The 21,516-nt window shown below is 41.9% G+C and overlaps 1 protein-coding gene across 1 annotated transcript; it reads left to right on the top strand.

The window, feature by feature from the left end:
• The first annotated feature begins 219 nt into the window (after positions 1 to 219).
• On the top strand, positions 220 to 19,145 carry gpr173 (G protein-coupled receptor 173). Its single transcript, XM_004086353.5, has 2 exons — positions 220 to 693; positions 17,372 to 19,145. Exon 2 carries the CDS (start codon positions 17,558 to 17,560, stop codon positions 18,719 to 18,721), a length of 1,164 nt encoding a protein of 387 aa, XP_004086401.1. The 5' UTR covers positions 220 to 693; positions 17,372 to 17,557; the 3' UTR covers positions 18,722 to 19,145.
• Positions 19,146 to 21,516: the final 2,371 nt, after the last annotated feature.

The following is a 21,516-nucleotide window of genomic DNA, read 5'->3' as shown; positions in this document are numbered from 1 at the left end:
GGAATGAAATCCAATGTTTAGCGTTTAGTGCCACAAAGAGGGACCGGCATCAAATTAAATTTCGCTTAGGGCCCCCGGAAGACCAGGGCCGGCCCTGGGGACCGGGATGTACGGTGTTTTGTTTGTTTTGGGCTGGAGTCCTCCCGACCCTGCAGAGGCCCATGCCGCCCCTGTCCAGGAAGCAGGATTGAACTCCTCCGGAGTTTCCTTGGCTCCGGCAGTCCCACTGCGCCAGCTCCGTGACGCGGCGGGCGGGCGGCGCCTCTCCCACCTGCCGGTCAGAACGGGACATTCCTGCTGCCGGGCCGCTGGTCACGGTACCGCCCTGCAGCTCGGGCTGGGACAGGCTGCTGTTGGATTTTTCTGAGGAGAACTTCCGGATCGGCTCAGGCCCCTGAAGGCTTGGATGACGGAGAGGCGGGAGCTTTGGCTCGTGCCGGCTGGAGCGATGCGCGGAGTGCAGCAGGAGCGGCAGTGCGGACGCGGCTGCACGCGCGCCCTGGCATGCGGGCTCGCATCATGACCGCGCGCTCACATGAGCGGATGGAGCAGAGCCCGGGGACCGGACCGGCGGCGCTGCGGTGGACGTGATGCGCCCGTGCTTTTCTGGAGGGAGTGCACGCTCGTGCACGCAGACTTGGAGGTTTCCGCCGGTCTGTAACGGAAACAGCGGATCTCTGCAGACTGCGGCAGGTAAGCGCGTCAGCGCAGAGAGGCCGGAGCGCTGCAGCTCCATTCGGCTCGGTTCGGAACGTCATGTTTGATTCGTGCGCAGACATGTCGGGCTTTTGTCACCTGGAGGCTCCGCTCAGCCCCTTCATTGCGTTGGGGTGGGGGGGTCCCCGTCCCCAGGTTACCGGACTGCAGCAGCTCGGTGGACCTCGGAGGCCCGCTGCCGGATCGTGAGCTCTGTCGCCTCCTACTCGGAGGCTGAGGGTGCCAGGGGCGCTGGGCTGCTGTTGCTACCCAGCTCCTCCTGACGGTGACTCTGCCCCCCCACCACCAACCATCTGGCAGCTCCTTGAAGCCCCTCCTTCCAGAAGCTGATGCTGTCTCTGAGCAGCAGCAGCAAGAAGGACATCCCAGCTGATCCATCCCTGCTCCAGAAACACTCAGCTGCTGTCGCCTCTCTGTCAAATCCACACCTTTGGCTTCTTCTTACCTCAGTCTGAGGAATAGAATGAACCAATGAAAGCCCACCAGCGTCCTCACCCTCTAGCTTTCATCTGGATTCAGGGTTTCTATCACAGGAAAAAAAATCAACCTTTTTTTTTTTTGTGAACTATCAGTTTGACACCAAAGGTGACTTTAAAGCAAAATGTCCGTACATGTAACAGTAGAATAAAAGGCTCCAGCCAGGCTTGAGCACAAAAGAAGATCCTCATCTCAAGGCCGGGATCTGCTGTCTGGCCGAGTAGAGCTGATGCTGTGTTAGGAGCACTGCAACATCCATAAACTATTCCAAAAGGTCTGAGCAGTTACACCTTAACGCTCTTCCAAGAAGTCCTCAAAACCTTCTCATTTTAAGTCAACCATTGGCTTCTAAAGCTTGAACTCTTCATAATGTCTCATTTGCTTTGATGAAACTACTCGTTCACATTTGTGATCCACCTAAAAACTAAACACTTTCAAATTGAACTAATCACAAAGACACGAGAATCACGAAAGACAACATAAACCGCAAGAAATGGTTACTATTGGCTAAAACAATCTCTTGGCAGCTTGAAGTATTTAACGACTCTAATGGAGCCCTTTTATGTTAGTTTCCCGCCTCCTATGTAGACGAGGGTCATTTGATGTATTATTTAAGTTAGTGATAATAGCCTTCGAGGCTTCTATTATTAGAAATTAACCGACGATGCGGAAGCCTGGACCATCCTCTGAGGAAGTGGGTTCATTCTGATGATCACACTTCCAAGGCCATTATACTGCTTATACCTTGGTTACTTACCAAATAAATCAATATTCTACCAGTTTTTAGTACGTTATTCTTGCTATTTTTTCGGTTTGATTAACTTTTTCACAAAAAGTGTACTGTTTAATACGTTGTGTGACCCATTGCCATGGTCACCACCGACCTCGACCAACTACCCCTGGCTGCGGCCGGAAGAACGCTCAACGTCGCACGGAATGCCTGAACGCTGTGGAATGTTAGCCCCGCCTATGGGTTGGGCGATGTCCCTTAAATTGGCAGTTTACGATGTTTGCTGTCAACCATCGGGATGGATCGTGGGGGGGGGGTATTTTTAATTTTTCGGTCTTATATAATTGCTATTCGTTATTTTACTTTATTACTTTATTTATTTTATTTCCCAACTAATGACTCATCCGCGATGATCCAGTATAAACTGAGGGAGGTGACTTTAACAAAAAAAGTAACAAACAAAATAGAAATGAAATGGTCCGCTCCCGCACTTAATTAGTCAAGTGGACCGGTGGAGCGCGGACTTACAGCTTTGTGTTTGATGGGGGGGTGGGGGGGGGGGGTGCTTTGTTACATGAGGTATGTGTGGGAGATTTAGGACTGTGATCCGTCCCGCAGCTCTAGGGGAACGAGCTACCGAACTCAGAACCGGGTCTAAAAGTGTGTGTCTGAGCAGAGCTCGGATCGTGGGCACACACACCGCGCTTTGGGGCGGTTTGAGCTTAAAGCAGAAATGTCGCTCAGTCCATAGAAACTGTTCAAACAATCACCTGGATTTGTGTTTTCAGTCGTGTCCCGACTAAATAAAGGCTGATGTTATTCCCACATGTTTACATGCAGCCAAGATGCAGCATTTGCGAATGGATTTTATGTCCACTTAAAGCTAATGTTGTCAGCCCGTGTTAGCATGCTGCTAATCCTGAGTTCTTTCCGGCTCCGTTCTTGAACAGAAAAAGCACTGACCACACAGATTAAAATTAAAATGATGAGCGAACAGGCGCTTCATAATAACCGTAACATTATTAAAAGCACGTTTAGAAGATCGTCTCGTATATTACCGAGCTGACATGTCAATGTATGTAGCCGCTCGGCGGAAGTCATCCTTTTCCGGTATTACAAATCCTACTGCGCATGTGCCTTTAATGTTTGATTATCCATCAATTCTGTGCAAAATGCTTCACAGTCGCTGAAAAACTGAAATGAAAAAACGAAAAACTCCCTCAGTTCCATCAATCCCTCATCATCTTCACTCATGAGGGAGCAGTTTGGGAGCTCTTTCAGAATCTCCTTCTGTTCTCCTTCATCCACCTTCTGAACATCAGGCTGGGAACATCTTCATTGAAAGGACTGAGTTCTGCTCCATGTGGCTGCCTGAAGGGTGTCATGCAGTAAAGCATCTTCTTCCTGCATAGAGAAAAAGGTCATTCTTAGAGTAGATACTGGAGATGGCAACAAATGGTGAGTTCAGAAGGATCCATACATTCCTTCCTGTCCCACTGCTGGTTGTCATGTCACCTTCCCCTACAAAGAGAATCGAATGAAAATGAAAAGATAGACATGACACTAAAAAAGATCCTTGACATCCCATCTCCTAAACGTTTATAATAAATGCAATATTTTCTTATATTTGAAGGGGCATCTCAGGTCACCTAAATAATCTAACAGAATAAAATGAATGTATGAGTACAACAGCTCTAGCTTCAATAGTACCTTCTGAGATGGATTCAGAAGGCATTTTTTTCAGTGAAGCATCTTCATCCTGAAAGTGGCAGAGGGATTAACAATAGCCTGCAAGAAGAGGAGTTCAATGACCTCCTCTCAACGACGATGAAGTTGGCTTCCGATTCACAGCTTCTGATTCGTGATGGCACTAAAGGAACATTCCACTGCATTTTCCGCACTAACACCACCTAGGACCTGGACTGTTCAAACCTGGATTAAATTATGATTTAGATATTAAAGAACACATAAAACACAGTTTCTGATTTGTGAAACCTTCCAAGCAGGAAAGTAAATGTGACCAAACTTACTTGTAAGGTAACCCTTCTCTTTTTAGACCCTAATATTTTAATGGTTATCTCTTCCCATTTCTCTTTCTCTGTTGTTCATATGTCTTCTGTACTCCGTCGATCGTATCTCTCCCTTCCTTATTTTGAGAAATCAAATAAGGGTTTCAACTTCCTGCTCAGAAGGTTCCACAAATCAGAAACTGTGTTTAACCCTTGTGCTATCTTAGATGACCCCCCCTTACGTTGACATGTTCTCCCTACCATGACAAAGGTGGATAAAGGTGGAAAGATTTCATGTTATCCATGGACACCAGTGAGGTTCACAAATCATTGAAGAAAAAAAGGTTCAGAGCTCTGTCTAGTGGGTCTAGATGACCCAACTCCCAATGGTAAAGTGCCTAGGATAGCACAAGGGTTACTTTGTTATTTAGTATCTAATGCATAATTTAATCCAGGTTAGATCAGTCCAGGTCCTGCGGTTTCTGAACAGGACCTGGTCTAGGTGATCTTAGTGCATAAATGCGATCAAATCATCCTATTTCACATTTTAACAAATCAGAGAAATGTTCCCCAAATCAGAAACTGTGTTTAATGTATTCTTTACTGTCTAATGCATATTTTTAATCCAGATTCGAGCAGTCTAGGTCATGTGGGTTTTGAACAGGACTTGGTCTAGGTGATCTTAGTGCAAAAAATGCAGTGGAAGGTTCCTTATGTGCCCTCGCGAATCGGAAGCCAACTTCAGCGTTGTCTCCTCTCACCTGTAATGTCTGCTCCTCCTTTTTCTGGCCTGCTTTCTGTCTTCTTCAGACCTTAGTGAATCAATGACAATGAATGTTCACTATCAAAACTTTGATAGAAGGTCAATCCATAGAGTTTTCAGTAAAACATGTAGTAAAAAAATCATGTAGATTTTGAAAGTGTGATCATATAAAGAGCACTTACGGCATTGCAAAGTTAGTTATTAAATGAAGACTCCACCATCTTCTAATTTGCTGCATGTTTTCCTTTACAGAAATAAATACACAGTAGGTTAGTTTGTGCCACAACCCAAAAGTGTCTTGAATTCACTCGACACAAACTGATCACAATTTGGTGTGTATTTATTCATATCTAGGGGGAATTGGACTTGAAATATCTGGTTGGGCAACTATACATTAGGACTCAAACACTGTCAATATAACCTAACCTGACAGAATCAAGTTTAAAAGGATTTATGCTAGAGTAACAAGCAAACATGTTTTCTATGCAACTGTAACTGTCACTTTAAAAAGATGTAAATAATGAGTTATTTAACATATAAGAGTAGTTACATTTACTCATTCATTACATTTAGTTACATGTATAAGTTATATCTGGCCCTTTGAGGACAACCCCTATGCTGATGTGGCCCTCAGTGAAAATGAGTTTGACACCCCTGCTATAGTAGAAGAAAGTGACATGGTGAATGTAACACAACGTGGCTAATTAAAGAAGTTACTGGAAGCTAACTGGGCCTCTTCATCATTTCAAAAACGAACATAGCAGTATACTTTTCACATTTCTGAATGTTATGTTTATATACCATGGTCACTTAAAAAAGAATAATTCTTGTTTTCACCCAGGCGTTGTTTTTTCATCGTCCATTAAAACTGTAATGTGTCTCTATACGAAGACAGAAATAATACAGGTGAGACAAACAAAGTTTTACCGACAGTGGAAGACACAAATAGCTTGACAGAAAGCACCAGGAGAGCCGCAAGCTTAAGCTAAGTAAACTAGCTCGGTGTAAAACATGAACCACGTAAATAAGAACGGCAGGAAAAAAGCACAATCCATTTGAAAATACAAATTAACACCCTCAGCTGCAGTGTAACGGAATAATTGTGGTGGAAAAGCGAACAATATTCACAACAGGAGCTTACTTTTTATTACAGTTTTTCTCAGTCGCTTTAGTACAATTCTCACATCAGAATTGAAGTTTGCAAAAACGTGTGTGTATTTCTCAAAACAATTTGTACAAACAGCAAAACACTTTGGATTTATTGCAAAAGCCTGTTACTTGCTCAAAATCTTTAGTTCATCTCTCAAATCTAAGTCTTTATGTCATTGAACATGTCAGTGCCATCAGAATGTCAAGTCCTTGTGTCATTGTCTACGAACAAGACAGTCAAATGACTTAGTCATGTTGTCAATATGACTGTGTACTTTAGAGGGAGGTTCTGATGGAAACTATGGCTAAAGTTTTGATGACAATTATTGTAAAATGTAAGTTACACCTTTTTTGTTTGATTGCGAGAGACTGGACAAGATTCCCATTTACACTTTTATTGTTCATATTGTAATTTGTTGGCAGACCATGTCATACCAACATAGAAAACCCCCACTGCAAACAGTAACACAAAGGGAAGAAAAAGATAGGACAATATTCTGTACAACAGTACAGGCAGTGCAGTAGGAATTGGTGTGGTCTTCCTACACCTCTTGTCGTTCCTGTATGTTGGGCTACAAATTCTCATCCACATCACAGCGAATATCCTCTCTTGCAATGCAGCGTGGAAACAATCTTTTAGAGTGTCTTATCCAGCCTCTGCAGGCGTCTGCTGTGATGTCATCACACGCTGCATCTATGGCAGCCAGGAGGGTCATTTGTGTATGTGGCTGGCGATCATAAACTTTCCATCTCCATGCTGAGAAAAATTCCTCAATAGGGTTAAGGAATGGAGAGTAGGGTGAAATGAACTCCATCCGCATCCTGTTGTGGGCTGCAAACCATTGCCTGATGATGTTGGAGTGATGAAAACTCACATTGTCCCAAACTATCACATACGTTGGCAGGTGATGCAGACGTCACCTGAGAGCAATTTACCAATTCAGGACAGATTTAGACAAAAACATATAATGGAGATGTATAGAAATATGTTTGTCACATTATGAAAATTTGGTCAACCATTTTGCAGTTAATGACTTATACGATGAACTAATGACTAGGTGTTTTGAGGAGTAAGACTATTGCACAGTGAACTATATAATACATTTTGATCAACATGACATAAACAATTGATAATGTAGGAATAAGCAGAGAATTGTACATAATCATTTGCATGGATGTACCAAAGCAATTGCAACTTGTTCAAAGAAGTGAGAAACTGCTTATATGATGTGCACAAGTGACATCATGATGTGAAGATTGAACAAATAGTTTTAGGAATTTCATTCTGATCTGAGAATTGTACTAAAGTGACTGAGAAAAACTGTAACTTACCGTTTTTTAGTTGATGCATTCCTCCATTTTAAAAAGATCTCTGTCGGTTTGCTGCGCATGAAAACGAAGACCGCCGCCAACTGCGCTGACGAAGGAGAATCACGTACAGGAGCTCAACGTGGGCAAAGTTAGCATTCCACAGCATTCTGTGGGCGGGGTTAGCATTCCGCAGCATTGTGTGGGCGGGGTTAGCATTCCGCAGCATTCCAGCATTCCGAAAGGTTGAGCGTTCCCCAGGCAGCAGCAAAGGAAAGCGATATCTAAGCTGATCGTCCCGATGCCTTAAATAAAGCATCAGTTCAGAGAGAGAGTTCACCTTACCGTTTGTTTTTGTCCAAAGGATGCAGATAAAGTTTGTTTTTTAAAGATGCCAGTGCAGTGATACAGAACATTTAAGCTATGTGACCAGAACTACTTTTTTAGGTGTACATTATCACTTTTTAATGCACACCCAGCAGCCAATCAGAACCAAGGACTCACCCAGACCATGGTATTAGTTAAACTGACTTTTATTTAAACAAAACTGTTGCAGTGAAATAGAAATGAGGTTTTGGTTGTTTTTGTTTTACTTTTTGTTCAGATACTGTAGAATGGATGGGATCAGGAATGAAGGCATCAGAGGAACAGATCATGGTAGAGGTGTTGGAGATAAAGTCAGAGAGGCCAGACTGAGATGGCAGGAACATGTTCAGAGGAGAGACGTGACTCTATCGGTGGAAGGATGCTGAGTCTAGAGCTGCCAGAGGTCTAGAGGAAGACCAAAGAGGAGGTTTCTGGATGCAGTGAAGGGAGAAATGAAGGTAGCTGGTGTTAGAGGATGATGCAGGAGACAGGGTTAGACGGAGGAAGATGATTCACTGTGGGGACCCCTGAAGGGAGAAGCCCAAAGGAAAAGAAGATTTGTTCATGCATCACAAATCTCATCGTCATCCCAATATTTATCACTAATATTCCACATCGTAAGTTTTCCTCAAACTTCCATACTAACTACACAAAGAAAACTGGAGAACACAGAGGTCTGTCACTCTTCTTTCATTAAAGGATACATTTCTTTAGAATAAATAGTGAACCTTTGTTTTTAGACCGCCTCCATCAGGAATGGCAAAAATACAATTGTTTTTCAAGCATTAGAAACGTCCCGATCAGGTTTATTTTGGCACGATTACAGTTTTTCTCAGTTGCTTTAGTACAATTTTCAGATCAGAATGAAATTCCCAAAACTATTTGTTCAATCTTCACATCATGATGTCACTTGTGCACATCATATAAGCAGTTTCTCACTTCTTTGAACAAGTTGCAATTGCTTTGGTACATCCATGCAAATGGTTATGTACAATTCTCTGCTCTTTGCTACATTATCAATTGTTTATGTCATGTTGATCTAAATGTATCATATAGTTCACTGTGCAATAGTCTTACTCCTCAAAACACCTAGTCATTAGTTCATCGTATAAGTCATTAACTGCAAAATGGTTGACCAAGTTGTCATAATGTGACAAACATATATTTTGCTGCATTGCAAGAGAGGATATTCGCTGTGATGTGGATGAGAATGTGTGGCCTGACATACAGGAACGACAAGAGGTGTAGGAAGACCACACCAATTCCTACTGCACTGCCTGTACTGTTGGACAGAATATTGTCTCATCTTTTTTTCCCTTTGTGTTACTGTTTGCAGTGGGGGTTTTCTATGTTGGTATGACATGGTCTGTCAACAAATTACAATATGAACAATAAAAGTGTAAATGTGAATCTTGTCCAGTCTCTTGCAAACAAACAAAAAAGGTGTAACTTACATTTTACAATAATTGTCATCCAAACTTTAGCCATAGTTTCCATCAGAACCTCCCTCTAAAGTACACAGTTATATTGACAACATGACTAAGTCATTTGACTGTCTTGTTCGTAGACAATGACACAAGGACTTGACATTCTGATGGCACTGACATGTTCAATGACATAAAGACTTAGATTTGAGAGATGAACTAAAGATTTTGAGCAAGTAACAGGCTTTTGCAATAAATCCAAAGTGTTTTGCTGTTTGTACAAATTGTTTTGAGAAATGCACACACGTTTTTGCAAACTTCAATTCTGATCTGAGAATTGTACTAAAGCCACTGAGAAAAACTGTAACACAGTCACAAATCCAAAATAAACAGATCCAGGTTGTGCCCTATTTTTATTTTTTTAACCTTATTCTGGCATTTAATGCTTAAACAGAACACTTCTCTTTGAGGTAGCAAACTATTAATTAGTTAAACTAGTACTAACTTGTAAAAATGTTCAAATGCAAACAGAAATGGCGTGTAAACATATGAGTAAATAAAAGTGCAACGGTCAAAATTGACGGGTTTTTAAAACTTTACTCTTAATTCTTACTTTTCTTTTTTGGCTTTAAGAATAAAATGTACATTTTTCTTGATGAAAATCAACATCTCTTACTTGTCGGATTAGACCCTGTTCCTGTTCGCATCAATGTTTGGTGAAATGTGGGCGGAGTCATTCTGGACTGTCGATTTAGGAAACTCTGTGTGTTGTTGCAAGTGTTGGATTTTGTCAAGCATAATGCAGTTAGCTGTTGGAATGTTCTTTCATGGACTGTAAAGTATCTTTACACAGCAGACGTGCTTTTGTGCACCTTCTGCTCAATGTAGTGCCATTTCCTGCTGCTGATGGGATCTGTTCATGCAGGTGAGAGGGTTTTTATATGGACATCCCTAATTAGCATGCAGATTGCAATAGTCAAAGCTTTATAAAAATCTCAGTCAATAGATTTTAGCCTCATAGATACATTTGATTTGAATTGATTTGAAAATGGTTTATTTTCAAGCAAACAAAACAAGAATAATGCCCAAAACATCGCAATCAGTTATACATGCATACAAAGATGTATCACACTTAGGATAATTAGACATTAAATCAAAGATCGCTCGAAAGGGAGTGGAAGGAATTGAACTTAGATAGGCAGACAGACAGATAGCAGTCGTTGTAAAACCCAGTAGTTCAGAGAGATCTTCATGTTTTACAAAGCTATCGGCAAGAGTAACACAACAGTGAAGATCCCAATGATTGTTAGATTTAACAAAAAGCCTCTCACACAACGTTTTCCCGCATGCTTTTTTTTTACCTGAAGTAAAAGAAAACACTCCTCCAAAGACTGCAGATTGCATGAAAGCTTATCATTTGCTACACTGTGATAAATTGAACCAACACAACACAACAACACCACAAGGGATACAAATGACAACAATTAGAGTTAAATTTATTGGCATGTGAACTTCAAAATGAATGACAAAGTAAGTAAACAAAGAAAAAGAAAGGTTAGTCTGCTCTTACAGACCTTTATTCTGAGTAGTCTCAATGTGGAGGCTAGAAAGAAACACAAAATTACCCCAAAAACCGAGCAAAACAGCACAATTACATTGAAAATGAAAACAAATAAATGTCACTAAAACTTCCTAAACCACTTTTGTAAGCTTAATATACACCTGTGGTTAAAACAGGTGTGCGACAAAAATTGTCAAAGTAACTGGTTTCCCTGGTCTTCCCTGGAAACCTATATTTGTTTCCTGCTTTATTGATTTGCTTTGCTGCTTGGACACTGTAGTATAGTCCTGAGTTATCATGAGACCGACAGACAGAGAGAGAGCGGGAAAGAGGAGAAGAACAGGAGACAAGCTAGCTGGAAGATTCGATGAGATGTGGGTCAAATAGAGCAAGATGAAACTGAACTTTTTCTTGTTCACAATGCAACCGACACTGTGCATTTTGAACAAGAAAAAATGCACCTGCAAATTGTTATTTTTTCATGAAATTGGCAGGAAATGGAGAAAACCACAACAAAAATTGACTAGTAGCATAATTAGACATGACACAACTAGGGCTGATCTTTGTAGCATTACAGGGCCAGTGTTACGCAACAACGGTGACCTGTCAGATGTTGTTTCTCTTGTCAGAGCTACAGCTTTAATGTCAATGATATAAAATAACGATAATCCATAACATTGAACTGTTTCTAAGGCTGTTTTTGCCATGATTCAGTATAAAATGTGATCTCCTGGAGGCAGAAGTAAATCTGTTTTTGTTTTCTCAGCATGTTTGAATTAGATGACAGTTGGATGGCTGGGTTTTCATTAAGAAAAATCTTTTTCTTATTTGTTATCAATTTACAGTTTGATTGCTGGCATTGTTTTTTTCATTAGACACAGACTTGCTCTTTCATAGGGGTATAACAATCCGTTTTAACAGGGATTTAATTCATATCATAACTTGTGGTTGCTGATACAATTCATAGTTAATATTTGTTCATTTTGAATGATCCAATTCACTGACCTAAAATGGATCCAGGACATCTTTATCCAAAACTTCCACCAGTGTGACTCAGAGAGAAATTCCTGGTACTGAACAGAGCAGGTGAAGGTTTTCCGGATTCTTGGATTTCTTCAAGATAATCAAGTGTAAATGAATGATCCCTTTGAGGGATCCCTCTGGAAAAGAATAGTTTGCCCTTCCGTTAGCCATTCGGGCTGAGTCCCATCTCTTAGCAGCTGGTTCATTTGTGCTGCCAGGTGCTCGTTGAGTGTGGTGAGTTTCTTAAGCCATTAGGCATGTACCATGCCAGGGCCCGGTGCTGTCCAGTTCTTCATACCTGGAACATGCGTTGTTCATATTGGAACATGGCACCAATGCAGCAGCCAGTCTGCTGCTGTTTGAAATGAATGTAATGAATGCAAGTATGTAAATAAGGACATTTACCCCCAGAGACTGTTTTTTTGACATCTGAACCTTTGGCTCTGAGGAAGAACGCTACTGGATTATTCCTTGTGCTATCCTAGGCACTTAAACGTTGGGAGTTGGGTCATCTAGGCCGCATTTACACTGCATGGTTCAAGTGACCCAATTCCGATTTTTTTCCTCTCATGTGGCACAGATCGTATATGACCGGTGAACGTGTAAGCAGGACAAAAGCGCATGGATTCTGATTTTATCAGATCAGATGCAGCCGAGCCTTCCCAGACGGTTGACTGCCCAGGGCCTCATCCTGCACTACCAATTTGCACTATCCACCAAAAATCTCCTTAAATCCTGGATTAAACTTGCAAAACAACAAACCAAGAAACAACAACTCTTCAAAGAAAAGACCAGATCTTTTCCTGTAAAACGAGAAAGACAGTTGGAAAACCTAGACCAGACTCCCTCCACATAGGACTGGATACAGGAAACCACGGCCCAGACGGCTGGGTAGCTCAGTTGGTAAGGTAAAGGGCTACAACCGAGGAATCCAGGAAACCAGGGTTCAATTCACTGAGGGGAATAAGCATTGGTACTTGGGGCAATTACCATATCGATCAATTCACATCACCCAGTGGGGGTTCTTGGGCAAAACCCTTAACGCTACTGCCTCCCGGGCGCGGCTTGTCTGCACCTCACCGCTCCCCCAGGGGATGGGTTAAATGTGGAGAACAGATTTCGCACACCTAGGTGTGTGACAGAAAGTAGAACTTTCACTTTTTCACTTCACTTCAGAAGCCCAACACAGATTTCTAAGGAGAACCAGACTGACACTTTTCTTTTTGAACAAGAAAACTAAAGGTACCCCCAAGAACAAGACTGTGTGGCCTTGCTTTCTAGCTTCATTTCAGCAATACCCCTCCTAAACAGTAAAATAATTTAAACAAACTTTGGGCTTTTTGTCATGGTTTGAGTTTGTTTTGTCTTGGTTTTTGTTTTAGTTTTTGTTCTGTCTTGTTTGGTTCTGTTTCCTGTTTTATTTTGAAAGGGTTCCTGTCTTGTCATGTCTTGAGTCTTACTTCCTTTGGTCCCCATCTGCCCTAATCGTGTTCACCTGTTTCTTGTCTGCCCTGCCTGTATATAAGTCTTGTCTCTTGTCATGCCACGCCACAGTGAGTTTTGTTTTGTAATCCTGCTCTGCAGCGCCTTTTGTTTGTTTATTAAACCCTCTAGTCCCGAAACCGTTTTGCCTCCCGTCTCTGCGTCTGGGTCCTACCGGCTCTCGAGCCCCCCTCACATGACACTTTTGTGTGTGTAAAGAGCAGAGGGTGTGGATAACATCCTTTGTGACAGTGGATTTTTGGTTTATCTTATATGTCAGGACAGAGACCTGAGAGAGACAACTTTTGGAAGGATTGATGATGTTTCACATCCACTGCAGTATCTTGAAAGATGTGAAGATTTTCTAGCCCTAAATCTACTCAGATGATGAACTTGTTGCTACCCTTCGGAATGTGCTGCATGGGTCAGTCTGAGACTGGTAGGGATGTGGCTCGTCACAAGGTCTACACATAGAAAGACTTCAGTAATCAGTTTCTTACAGCATTCCTCTCTGAAGATTATGAAGATGAACTAGCAGGATCAGGAATAGAGTACAGGGTGAAGAAGTAAGTATTCAGGATTTTGTCTACATGTATCAATCTCTGTGTAAAACGATGGAAACCAACTATTCAGGAACAGAAAACTATAAAACTAATTTTGAAGAACATTAACTCCCTCCACAAAGGACTGGATACAGGAAACCATGGTCCAGAAACACGGAACGGATTTCTAAGGAGTACCGGACTAACACTTTACTTAGGGCTGTGACGGTGTGGGATTTTTCACAGCAGTTATGAACCAGCAGGGGGCTCGGAGTCCCCGGCGGCCGCGTCGCAAATGAATAAAATTACAACGCAGTATTCTTTATTAACAAATACCATGACAACTACCTATCTAATAAACGAACTATATAGGTGTTGTAGAATGACTATATGTGTGTGTGTCAGTGCGCTGTGTGTGTAGAAGGAAGGAGCACACTCGTGTGTTGGGGTGCGTTTTGATTCTTCTGCAGTGGACCGCTCTCTAGCTGCATGTGAGGCTTCACCTGTGCTCTCTGGTACAGACATCTTCTCAGAATATTATATATTGCCCAGTAATAAACAGACTGCAGACACTATGTCACCTTGGAGGAGGACCTGGAAGCCATGAAGCCTGACACCCATGAAGAACGCGGGGCAGGAGGCTCCACCTTTTTTTATGCAGAAACGTAACGTTGCTGCTAACAAAATAGTTCCCAAACAAAACATGTAGTGATATTCATGGAAATCTAACAGCGCGCGTTCATGTTTGATGTTATAGAGTGAAGGAGAACAATAATAACCCCCCCCCCCCCCCCCGGGCGGCCGTGTCGTACACTTAAGAACGCACACAGCTTGTAATAGAAATGAATACAATGGAAATGAATAATTAGAACCCAGTAAATTTGTTGTATTTCCTCGCGAGACGGAAACTTCTGTTGTAGAATGAGGATGTGTGTGTGCTGCTAAAACCGCACACGTGTGTGTGTGAGAAGAGGGAGCCCCGTGCAGCGTAGAGGGAGTGAAGGAGAACATTGATAAAAGGTTTCCCCCAGAAACCCTTGAAGTCTGAACACAGGACTAGCAGAAAAAGTAAATTATCTGTTAATGTGTTTCTTATAGTACCAATAACACACCATATGCAGAACTTGCAAAAAAAAATTGTGCGGTGATGCGGTTATCGTCACATCCCTTACTTTACTCTCTGAACAGGAAAATAAACTTCCTGTGAAGGCTGGCATCTTTTGACATCCAAGCTTCTTAGTATGTTGCTTGGTTGGTAAGGTGAAGGACTGGCACACAGGAAACCAGTATTCAATTCATGGGACGAATGAACAAGCAAACAATGGTAATGGCACAATTACCATATCAATGGTTAGAAATTAACATCACCCAGTGAGGGCCCTTGTGCAAAACCCTTAACGCTACTGCCTACCTGTGAATATGCATGAATGATCCCGGTGATGGTCAGAGGGGCCGCAGGCGTGAACTGGCAGCCACGCCTCTGTCATTCTGCCCCAGGGCAGCTGTGGCTACAACAGTAGTTACCATCACCAAGTATGAATGTGGGGTGAATGAATAATGGACACAATGTAAGCACTCTGAGCGTCTGGAAAAGCACAGATAAATCCAATCCATCGATTTAACAAAATCGTCAGGAGGGCTAGCTCTGTTGTGGGATTGAAGGTGGCCGGACAACAGACATTCTTCCAGACTTTGGGCGATAATGGACAATGTGACACCCTCTGCATGAGGCCTTCAGGAAGAGGAAGCAGACTTTTTGCCCCAACGCTGCACCACAGACAGACTCAGAAAATCTCTTCCACGAGCCATTAGACTTCACATCACACTGTCTTAGCCCCAGAGAGCTTTTTCTGTATTTTTTGATCAGACTGAAATCCCAGACTGAAATGTTCTGAGAAACATGATTTTAGGGAATAAAGTCTATCTATCTATCTATCTATCTATCTATCTATCTATCTATCTATCTATCTATCTATCTATCTATCTATCTATCTATCTATCTATCTATCTATCTATCTATCTATCTATCTATCTATCTATCTATCTATCTATCTATCTATCTATCTATCTATCTATCTATCTATCTATCTATCATCAAACTTTTATTTCAGACTCAGGTGGTCCATAGGAAGAAAAGAGAATAAAATAAAACATAAGATACAAATACAGTATTTATAATAAAAAGTAAAAAGATATAACTTAAAAAGAGTATAATCGCTGTATCCAGTGTTTCCTTAGGGCAGAAGTGTAGCGGCATGAGCTTCTTTTGGGATCAGTCAGAGACATGATAATTGAGTTCTTAGATTTGTCCAGGCGTTCCATGAGGCTGTAAGTTAGCTTACGCAGTAGAGCTTCACAGGTGGGGATGTGAGCGTCCACAAACAGCTGACTGGCTCTGTACCACCTGGGCACCTGTAGCAGAAGCCTAAAAGCATCATTATAGGCCACTAAGAATTTGTGGAATGTCCCACGTCCATAGTTCCACCAAAGAGGGGCCGTATACAGAGGAGTGCAGTAAGCTCTGAACAGCGAACACTTCACTTGAAGAGAACATGCACTGAATTTTCTCATCAGCATATTTGCCTGAGCATAGAGTTTACAGTACTGTCTCTGAATGTCTCTATCATCCCTCCAATCGTCAGTAATGAAATGTCCAAGATATTTGATAGATGATGTTTGTTCCAGAGGCGTTCCACAAAGCTTAAAAACAGGAAAGTTTACATTTCTGTCGTCTTTGGTCCTTACAATCATTACTTTGCTTATCTATCTATCTATCTATCTATCTATCTATCTATCTATCTATCTATCTATCTATCTATCTATCTATCTATCTATCTATCTATCTATCTATCTATCTATCTATCTATCTATCTATCTATCTATCTATCTATCTATCTATCTATCTATCTATCTATCTATCTATCTATCTGGTTTTGAGTGTGGTACAGCCTCCTCTCAGACCTGGTGTTCTGGCACTCCCATGTTGTTGCATTTGTATTGTGTTGTGATTGGAATTTCCGTTTGTGGATGTTGGAACATTGAGCTACCAGTTTTTGCTGTATCTGCAGTCCTTCGCAACCCACAGTCAGTTAGCCTTGATTGTGGGTTTTGAAGCAGCTACTTTACATTCACTCCTTACTACATTAACTCCACATTCTCTGCATGTAACCTGCAGGATTACTTGTGCAGTAACATTCCTTTAAAGACACACTCCAATGAAAATGTTGTTTTTGGTGTTTTTAACATGTTCTTGTGGCATTGTTCTGATGATGCAGGACATATAAAAAGAAAATGAAGCTTAAAACTGCATTTCTGAGTAGTTCTTTATTCAAGTTGTTGTGAATCAGTAGCAGATGAAAAAAGTGCTGTATAAAAAACAGCTCATTTTTGACGTAGAAAATACTCGGGCGGGCTAAAGTCTCCCAGCTCTGCTCGATTCTGATCATCCACTGTCAGACAAATAAATCCATGAACGTCTTTGTTTTCCTCGTCTGAACTGGAATCTGGATCTAAACTGTATGGATGGATAGCTACAATATTGCTCACCATTTTTGTTGCAGCAGTAATGTTAGGTCGGGGTGTGATGGGCTGTAAGCTAGTAGGAGAGCGTGTAAACACTCATCAATGGGAAAGGGGGTGTTTTTTTATCCTGTAGCAACAGTCCTGCCCACAACTCAGAGGCGAATTACTAATGAACCAATGAAACCCACGAGCAAGCTAATCCTCATTAGGTAGAGCGGGGACAGCTGAGCCTGGGATCCGTGTGCATTTTCATGATCTGGAGGAGTCTAACTTTGAAATTGTTATTTTGTGGTTTCAGGCTGCTGGAGAGTGTTCCTGCAAGACAAATGGACTTTCCTTGAAATGGGGCCATGTGGACTGAAGTGCTTCTGCTCGTTGTGCTCTACAAAAAGAAAGCAATCACGAGGACGACGCTACATCAACTAGCTGAAAGGGTTTTTGGGGTTTTGGCTTCACAGGTGTCGCCGTGGGTTGAGGAGCATCCATGGCCAATGGAAGTGAGAGCAGTGAGGTTCTTGTGGAGCCCATGGCAGCGGTGGTGGCGACAGCAGCTGGGATGTTGCCAGAGAGCTCTTCTTCAACGGTGTCAACCTACATCAAACTAGTGCTCCTTGGGCTGATCATCTTCATCAGTCTAATGGGCAACCTGATGGTGTCACTGCTCGTTTTAAGGAACCGAATGCTTCATAAGGCACCCTACTATTTTCTTCTGGACTTGTGCCTGGCAGACACTATTCGTTCAGCCATTTGCTTCCCCTTTGTGCTGGTGTCCATAAAGAATGGTTCAGCCTGGACCTACAGCGTGCTGAGCTGCAAAGTGGTGGCCTTTATGGCTGTGTTGTTCTGCTTCCATGCTGCTTTCATGCTTTTTTGTATCAGTGTAACACGCTACATGGCCATTGCACATTACCGCTTCTATACCAAGCGAATGACCTTCTGGACGTGCGTGGCGGTGGTGTGCATGGTGTGGACTCTATCTGTGGCAATGGCATTCCCACCGGTTTTTGATGTGGGAACGTACAAATTCATCCGGGAGGAGGACCAATGCATATTCGAGCATCGCTATTTTAAGGCTAATGACACACTGGGCTTTATGCTGATGCTGGCTGTGCTCATTCTGGCTACGCATGTTGTCTACATGAAGTTACTTCTGTTTGAGTACAAGCACCGAAAAATGAAACCGGTCCAAATGGTTCCAGCAATCAGCCAGAATTGGACCTTCCACGGGCCAGGAGCCACAGGCCAAGCAGCAGCCAACTGGATTGCGGGTTTTGGCAGGGGCCCGATGCCTCCCACTTTGTTAGGCATTCGGCAAAATTTGCACAACCAAAACCGACGCCTGTTGGGCATGGAGGAGTTCAAGGTGGAGAAACAGCTTGGTAGGATGTTCTACGTGATCACATTGCTTTTCCTCTTGCTCTGGTCTCCGTACATAGTGGCCTGTTACTGGAGAGTGTTTGTCAAGGCTTGTACAATACCACACCGTTACCTGTCCACTACGGTGTGGATGAGCTTTGCCCAAGCCGGGGTCAATCCTATCGTCTGTTTCTTCCTTAACAAAGACTTGAAGAAAGGGCTTCTTTCTCACCTACCAGCCTGCTGCAGGACTAAACCTCATCTGCCACGAGAGCCTTATTGTGTCATGTGACCAGAGAACGATCCAAATGCTGAGAGGGCAACGGGACGGGCGTTGTGATGTTCTACTTTGTTAATGTTAAATTTGATGTGAATGTAGTGGGGGGGGGGGGACAAAACAGAAAAATGGAATGCTAAGAATGTACTTAAGGCCAAACACTCATGGTTGAGTCATTGACTTTTCCTAACTGAATTAATAATGGTGTCAACACGGAAATCAAGCCAGAGCAACGCTACCAAAAAAGAGCTGCTCAAGGAACACTTTCAATGCCAATTGGATGAGCCCTGAGCCCCAAAGTTTTTATTGACTTGGCAAAAAAGAAACAGTTTAAGAACGAAGCAGCTTTTAGTCAAATATGTCGCAGGTTTTTAAAAGCTGGTTATTGTTGGGGATGGAACAAAGAATAAAGGACAATAAAGGTTTCCGATCACACTCAGCAGGCTTTTTTGACTTGAGTTTTTTTTTTTACCATTGCCATCCAAACACATAACTCCTGGATTTATTCAAATCTACTGTCACAATCCTTTCCTATGATAGAAGGGGATTTCTCTTCTTTCCCTTTTGATGATAAAATGGGTTCCATTTATTTCAACAAGTAACATGAAATCAAACATTAAATAAATGAAGCAAATGAATGAATGGATGCAAATTCTGCACAACTGCCTTTTTTTTTTCGATTGAAGGACTGCAGATACAGCAAAAACCTTGAACGAGGCAGTTCCTCCTCTTCTGAACAGATATAACCAGATGGGAGAGGCGAGCAACGGAGGCTTCAGAAAGATTCCACCTTCATGTTGACACATTCATCCATATAAACCCGTCGTTCTCAAACTCTTTCTGCAGGCTCGCCTTAAGAAAGATGTGTCAACTTCAGGTCTCCAATGGAACTCACTGCACATTTGGGGAAATGCATTTGATGAGCACCAGCAGTCCTCCTTGTTTCCCTTGTTTTTGTTGCATTTTCTTTGCAGATCCGCACATGGTCCTCTCATTTCAGACTGTCTGCTTTCTAGGAAGAGTCTATGGCTTTCAGTATTTCTACTGATGCTTCTGCTCAGCCAGGAGGTCGTCTGTGCAGATTTTGACACGCCGCCATTCAGCATGAATGCAGCTTTAGGAAAGAAGACGAAGCAGAGAGCAACAGTTTTTGTCTGAAAAAAGTCCACGGAATTGTCTTTGTCTCCAAGTGGTGCCCTAGGGTTGTGATGCTTAAAATGTCACAAGCTAGTGTTTTAAGACAGACCCCTCCTCCTTTGTACTCACTGCTGCAGCTGAAAGGCAAATGTGTTTGATTATATTTCCCATTCGTGGTAAAGTTTGTTTTTTTTGTGAAGCTTCCTCTTCTTTTTCACATTTATGTGGAATCTTCTTTTAAATAGGTTTCCATAATGCTGGCAGTATTTTAGCATCCTGAGCACCCTGCATTGGCTATGCATCACATGCAGGGAGCATGCCTCCCACTAAACATCAGGCTCCTCTGGGATTTCTATTTTGGTATTTTTCTTGAACTTTTAAAATTAAAAAAAGGTTAGGGAGGAAAGATAAAGATCCTATGGAAGATGAAACATTAAACTACTAAAATTATGCTTAAAATGGAACCGTATGCATCAATAAATTACCCATTTCCTTTTAGACACAGAGACATAAATAAATGTATAAAACCTTTTCTGTATTTTTCACAAGTATTTATTATTTTATTAATTTTTGCTGTTTTACGTTTATATATTTATGCTTTAATGCATGATTGTCCTTCTACATTCCTACATTTCCTTAATTCTGTATTACAACAACAAAAAAAGAAGACGCTAAAGCAGGGCTCGACATAGCCATTTGTCCGCTGGCCCGGTCCTGTTTTTCGAGCAGTGCGGACCACAAGACTTTACTTTTCACTTGTCCGCTCGGGCCACTAAAATATTTAACGGTTTATATATTCTTCACCTTTTTCAATTTTCAATAAAGTAAATTTTGCGAAAACGTGTAGATTTACCTCGTCTTCATAATTTAGTTTTTCTGCTAGTCCTGTGTTCAGACTTCAAGGGTTTCTATGGGAAACCTTTGATCACTTCTCCTTCTCTCCCGCCTGCGCGCGCTCGGCTTTCACTGCCGAGCACCACGCGGCACGCGCTCACTACTTTTTTTTTTTCAAACTTTATTGAATGTAACAATTCAATACAAAACAATGTTAAACAGCAACAACGAAGGCACAAGCCAGTGGGTTATTATTACATTTGATTATAAATCCGACACCGTCACTGAAGAGAGACTGAAGCATGTCAGAGATGTGGAAGACATGGCAGGAATAGATAGGAATATGTTGGATGGAGTACTGGGTATAATTAGTAGTATGGACAGCAAGATATTTAATGAATGCATTGAAGATGAAACTGTATCCACTAAGCTTTAAGCTGAATGTCAAAGAATCAAAGGCAACTCCAAATACCTGAATCTCAGACTCAAATGCAGTAGAATGTTAAACTACTTAATTTTGTTTTTCTTTACAACACTGTAAGCAGTAAGTATTTCTAGTTAGCTGAATGATCTCAGTTAGACCTGCACAATATGAGGAAAACTCGTGATATGCGATATCAGAGATTAAAATTGCGATAACGATATAATTTGCGGTATATAAACAAACAGCAAAATAACCAAATAACCATTCCCAGTTTAAAAATTATACTCCAAATGACCCACGTTGACATAGGTTACAAACATCTAACATAACAGGGCTCCATCTGATTGGTCAACAATGTGAAGGCGTCCATCCGATTGGTCAAATGCATTAAGGGATTTATTTGATTCGTTAAATG

The sequence above is a fragment of the Oryzias latipes genome, chromosome 7 (assembly GCF_053564925.1).
Source record: "Oryzias latipes strain Hd-rR chromosome 7, Olatipes_Hd-rR_3.1".
NCBI lineage: Eukaryota > Metazoa > Chordata > Actinopteri > Beloniformes > Adrianichthyidae > Oryzias > Oryzias latipes.
This window is presented reverse-complemented; position numbering and strand designations above follow the sequence as displayed.